We start from the raw sequence: 6000 nt of genomic DNA on the forward strand, positions 1-6000 counted from the left end.
CTGCGCCTCTGTACAGTGCCGGCTCGCCGCAGGTGTCGGGGCAACAGCAGACACGGGCAGGTTTTTTTTTTCTTTTTTCGAATGAAGCGGCCACTGCTGTAATAGCAACTCGGCTGAATCCCATTCGCATGCACCAACCTTTTCAGGATGGAAATGAAATTCACCCAGCAGGGTTCCTCTCTGCTTTGTGATTGGTTTCCAGAGGCAGCCGTCTACAAAGCTCCTGCACCAAATTGAAATATCCACTTTATGGAAAAATGACACCTATGCACACAAATGATTAATGGCAGAAAATCAAGCCATAGGGAAGGGAGGACACTTGACAATGATTGCCCTTTGACAGACTGGATCATCTGTCATTTAGAGCTGTTCAGTAACGGTCGAGTCATGACTCCTCACATATCGTGGCGATATCCACGGTTTAGGATTAGTTGACTTTTTAATTATGAAAAGCTGAACGTTGAGGTTGACTGAGTCAAAGACAAACACAATTAAACACACAAGACACAGCTCATCAAACTAATTTGAAGACAGCTTTCCTTGAACCGCTGAATGCCCCCATTTGGTTTGCTTAAACTCAGTTAAAGGAAAGAATAAATCTGGGATTAACTGGCTGAAGGTGTGCAGAGGAAGTGGCACTGAGGGCACAGAGTAGGGCAGCCAGAGGCTTTTACTCTGCAGCTCTATTGCTATACTCGCATGAAGCAAGGATTACTTATAAAATCCTCTACAGCGTGCAAGTGTTTGTCTTGTCTTGCTCCATTTCTCCTCCGTATCCCCTTTCAGAACCAAGTGTGTTACGCTCCGATGCCTCGATGGTGGTTTATATTTATCGTCTTTACTGTATGCTTTAAAGTCATTTTTGTTTACCCTGCTTTGGTGGGCGGTATTGTCATGTGTTTTGTGCTATAAATACAGTATTCAAGACAGTTATTGTGCCTCTTGGCATCACAGACAAAAGGACATATCTTTGCTTTTTTTTTTTTTTTTAATGCATATGGCACATATTTATGCAATATATTTTTTTTTGTGTGGAAGTTTAATCTTACATTGCCAGCTCTATCTCCACAGTGATCTGGAGTAAGGTCTGGCTACACCACAGATACATGCTAAAATACGAGTTTAAAAAACCCGGGGGGTTGTCTGAATTTATTTAAACCAATCACAATTGACACAGAGACAGTGGCTCTGCTAAATAGTCTCAGGAAGGAACTTGTTAAGGTGAAACATTTGCACCTCGTGAATGAACATGCCACATCCAATATTAAATGAAGTTAGCTGTTCACACAATACAGTAACGTGAACTGTTTAAATTAGCTAGATACTTGGTTAAAGGTATTTTGCTTTTACGAGTGTATCTCCGTGTGTACTTCGTCCACAGCAATCACGGCAATCGGTCCCGAAATGTCCCAGCAAGAGAGTAAATGCCGTAAACATATTATTTGTAATAATCTTAACAATCATTCCTTGAAAGAACCAAGCTGGCCTGCCTTGTTGCACCATCCAGATTTCTTTAAAAGCTGGTATTTTCAGCGTGTAGATTGCTAGCTTAAAGATCCAGGAGGAGTTGTTGTCTCCTGAAGGTCCCGAAGAAAACGCAGCTAGACAGCAGCAACGCACATACTGGGAATGAACTGTCACCTATCCAGACCATTGGAAGTTCTTTAATTAAGTCTATACTAAACAGCCTCATCAAAATACAGACACTCATTAAGGACAACATGCCCCTATTTAAACTCGTTAAAACCACATTTGTTGATCCCACGGCTATTACAGCATACATTATGCATTTTTTGCTTCAATACATGCAATTTTTCTGTTCGTCACACATCATCTCTCACGCGGCTAATGGGAGTTGGGGAAACCTGTGTCCCTGGATTTTTATCATATAAAGTAGGAGTGGGAACCACCAGATGCCTACCGATACGATATCATCACAATACTTATGCCACAATACTATATCATTGCTATTTTAAACATTGCAAAATTCTGCGATATATTGCTATCGATAACCTTTTTTCCAACTTCTAATTTTTTCCAATTTCAAATGACGTCCCCAAAAGGAAACTTTGTCAAGATCTGTTTTATCTAAAAAGATTGTAACAATTACACTGCAGCCATTTATGTTGTCACTGTGCCGGTGTGTCTGTCCGTGTGTGTGTCCGTGTCCGTCCTTTTTTTTTTTTTTTTTTTTAAACGTTCCCTGTTTTATATAGAGACCTGTAGTAAGCCTACAACATCTCTCTCTCTCTCTCTCTCTCTCTCTCTCTCTCTCTCTCTCTCTCTCCCTACTAACATTTAAATGCCAGATTTAATCATGGAATATGTATAATAACCATAAGGTATGCTGCGTTCTCTCTTTCAGACTATCTCCGCCAAAGCTATGGACTGTCTTCGGATTTCGTCCCGCCGTGTGACTACAACAAACTGGTGCTGTCTCTCCTTTCGGGGCTACCCAACGAAGTGGACTTTGCTGTTAACGTTTGCACGCTGCTTTCCAACGAGAGCAAGCACGCCATGCAGCTGGACAAGGACCCCAAACTGGTCACATTGCTGCTGGCGCACGCCGGCGTCTTCGATGACTGTAAGTTGCAAACCTCACTCATCACCTCACTTAGAAGTAGTCTCTCACTTCATCTATTGCACACATTGTAATAAACATATCCATATCAAGGTAGTTTTGTTTAAGATGTCCAAAGTGATTTAACTAGAACTAGGCTGTCCCGTTTGGATCGATGACGATATGGGGATCACCTCACATCACCTTACCCCGATCAAATAAGTCAGAAAATTCCAAACCATTCTAACTAGAGTAGGATTTTATATGTAAGTTTTCCAAATAGCTAGCTGCATTAAAATAAATGTATTAAGCCGAAGACATCTTTCAGTTACTTTGTTTACTACTTTGAGTTTGTAAACAAGACACTGTAGCTTTACTATCTAGGTAAATAAAAATATAAGTATTCGAAAAAATAAGTATTCGATTGGACATGGGTGGATATTACATATTTAAAACATTTGGATTGGCGGGACATCCTCACTCTAATCCCTTGTAATACAAAGAATCCTATAAACTTTATTTTGGAATTTCATTTGAATTGTGCAGCCACACAAAACCGTATTATCAATCAATGGTATTTGTCACATTGAATCATATGAGGTACAATCCAAGTGAAATGTTATGGCTACATTAATAATGTCACATTGTACAATATATTAGTAGTACTCTGCAAATACTGTCCCCATGTGCAGCTTTCTTTCTAACCTCTCTTTGTTCTTGGATCAGAGGGCCTCTGTTCTTAGCACCTCCTAAATATAACTTATCAAGGGGGAATTGTAGAACAGGGCATAGAGACGAATAACACTGAACTGAACTCTGATGCTGTACTCTGACCCTCCCTCTGTGCCTTCGCAGCGCTAGGGAGCTTCTCCGGGGTATTCGGGACGGACTGGAAGGAACACACCTCCCGGGACTTTATCAGGGTAAAGTAGTAAACTATATAACGTGTGTGTATTATGCATATATTAATATTAAGACTGATTTATATTAAAAGCTGTGTGTGTGTGTGTGTGTGTGTGTGTGTGTGTGTTGATATCGCGATTTGAGACTAGATTTCGCCCTAGATTTTGGATATATCGGAAAATGTTAAATGTTGTCTTTTACCTGGTTTTACAGACTGCATTACAGTAAAGTTATGTCATTTTCTGAACTCACCCAACTGTTCTAGCTCTTCTATTATTTACCTTTACCCACTAAGTCATTAAATCATTTCAGGAGAATATTTCTCAAAAATCGCATTGTGTAAAGGACATTTTGTTAAAGCACCAATAGTCAACCACACAATATCGACATTGAGGTATTTGGTCAAGAATATCAGGATATTTGAGTTTCTCTATATTGCCTAGCCCTATATTGAAATAATATGGATATATTAAATATGTGTACAGAAGCCACAGAGCATCCGTTTTACTCTTTACAGCAGTTACTCGCAAACAGGAACTTTTAAAGAGTAGTTTTCTCTGAATTTGAGAGGCCTGTGTAAGAGTTCTGTCATGACCCAAGTGATGCACTGCAGTGTTTAATTTATCGTCCAAGTGCATTTTTAAGTCAGAGTTCACGGTCGGAAGCCAATAGTCCAATATCTTTCTCAGTGACGTTTCAATTCAAAAGGCGTTGATCTGTGTTAGGGGGAAGGTCTCAACAGCATAGTGCAAGTTTTCATTATTATGGGTAAAAATGTTTTCATACACAAAGTTCCCAACGAATTGTTGACCATATAGTGACACTAGGGCCAGATTAAAGGGGAACATTAAATTCAGTTTACAGCTTACCAGACCTCTGTAGCCTGCTCTTCATCTCTGTTCGAGCTACATTAGCCGCAACTAGCGTTACACACCTGGATCTTGGACCAGACTATTGGCGATTGAGTTGCATTGTGGGTAGTCTTTCACTGCTAGGCCTAGACCTATCTCCTCAGCGCTGGAGTAAGGGCTCCGTACACCGCGTATCTATTCTGCGATAGGGGAGAAAAAGCTCGCTCTGGCTTTTTGTATGCGTTTCTTGAAAGATTAACTCAACTGGAATTTCAATAATGGTGGTATAACAGATGTATCTTATTTCTTCACATTGTTACAATTATTAAAATGGGTAAATTTGATAAAAGGGTAAGGTAACTTAACTTAAAAGGGTAAGTTAAAAGTGTTGTTGTTACATGGGCGCCACCATGTTGGAATTCCACTACTTCACTGGCATGGAAAGCTACTCCGTGGCTAACTAGCACTACCAGTGCAGCCATAGCAACAGCATACAAAGAGTCTGAGGCTAGTGGACATGGCTGAGGAAACGAAAACCAAGAATTCTGTGGGGGGGGGGGGGGGGGGGGGGGGGGGGGGGGTGGTAGGACATACTGTATTGCCCCTGGCTGCAGTAATGAACTGTATAGGGCTAAGGTAGCTGGGGTTACGACACAAGCTACCTTTCACAAGGAAACCGGTCCTCAACTCATGGCTAGCTGCCTTTAAAACTGCCTAGCGCCACGACAGCCCCTGGATTTTGAGTCTGTAGCATTTTCAAGCTACAGACAATTTAGAGAGCTGTGCTTTTGATACGACAGCGTCACTGGTGAGGGTTAAGTCCAACAGACTGAAACCTGAGGCCTTCAGGCTCCAGTACAGGGCAGACCGATAGACCACCGGCAAGTAACGCCCCCGATGCTACCTGGTGCAGAGTCAGGGCGCTGAAACGCTTACGACAGGAACAGGACAGAGGTAGCTATGTTTACCTGTAATGCAGCATACTATGAAGTCTACTAGGCAAAGGGCTGGATGTAACGTTGTTTTCACATACACAAAACACAAACATATTCACTTACAAAAAAAACAAAACAACGTATAGGCTTTATAGCGTTCAACAAAACTGACTGACACACTGGGCATTACTTGAAAGTGAGACACAACACCAAGCTAGATACCAAATGATCCAACCTAGTGAGAGGTCTAGCAAATGAATACGTTGGAAGCACACTTATGACAAACTCCACAAGCTAGCACTCCGACCATAGACTGAATAAAGAAAGACTCCAACAATATCACATATCAATAATAATGCGTTTACTTGCTGCTAACTAAACCACAGAATCCAAGATCCCTCTCTACTCACCCTGAAGCTAGCTGATGTTCACCGTCTCAGGGCACATTGTTCATGCAGAAACAGCTGTTAGTTTCATGGTAAAACTCTGCCCACTCTGCACTAGCCTAAAGTAAACTGCAAAACTCTTGAATCCTACGTGCATCTATGGTCAAATTGGGGTAACTCTCCTACGTGCAGCTAACAAGCAATCCCATTGGATTAATTCATCCAATTACATTTTCCATTTATCTGCTTCTATTTTCTTAAACGAACAGGACCTTAACCACGTTTTCCTATTTTCTCTAAATGCACACGTACGCAGTCTAAAACAATAAATGAGAGGGCATGACTGTAGGCTGCGCACACACCCC

The 6000-nt window shown here is 41.3% G+C and overlaps 1 protein-coding gene across 2 annotated transcripts in view; it reads left to right on the top strand.

Moving 5' to 3' along the window:
- Positions 1–6000, top strand: part of arid2 (AT rich interactive domain 2 (ARID, RFX-like)) — a 49315-nt gene that overhangs the window by 22596 nt on the left and 20719 nt on the right. For both annotated transcript variants that reach the window (XM_034863341.1, XM_034863340.1), the window contains 2 exons: positions 2366–2584; positions 3416–3483. In XM_034863341.1, coding sequence (XP_034719232.1) covers positions 2366–2584; positions 3416–3483 — 287 coding nt within the window. The remainder of the gene's footprint in view (positions 1–2365; positions 2585–3415; positions 3484–6000) is intronic.

This window comes from Etheostoma cragini, chromosome 23, assembly GCF_013103735.1.
Source record: "Etheostoma cragini isolate CJK2018 chromosome 23, CSU_Ecrag_1.0, whole genome shotgun sequence".
In the NCBI taxonomy this organism is placed as follows: Eukaryota; Metazoa; Chordata; class Actinopteri; order Perciformes; family Percidae; genus Etheostoma; species Etheostoma cragini.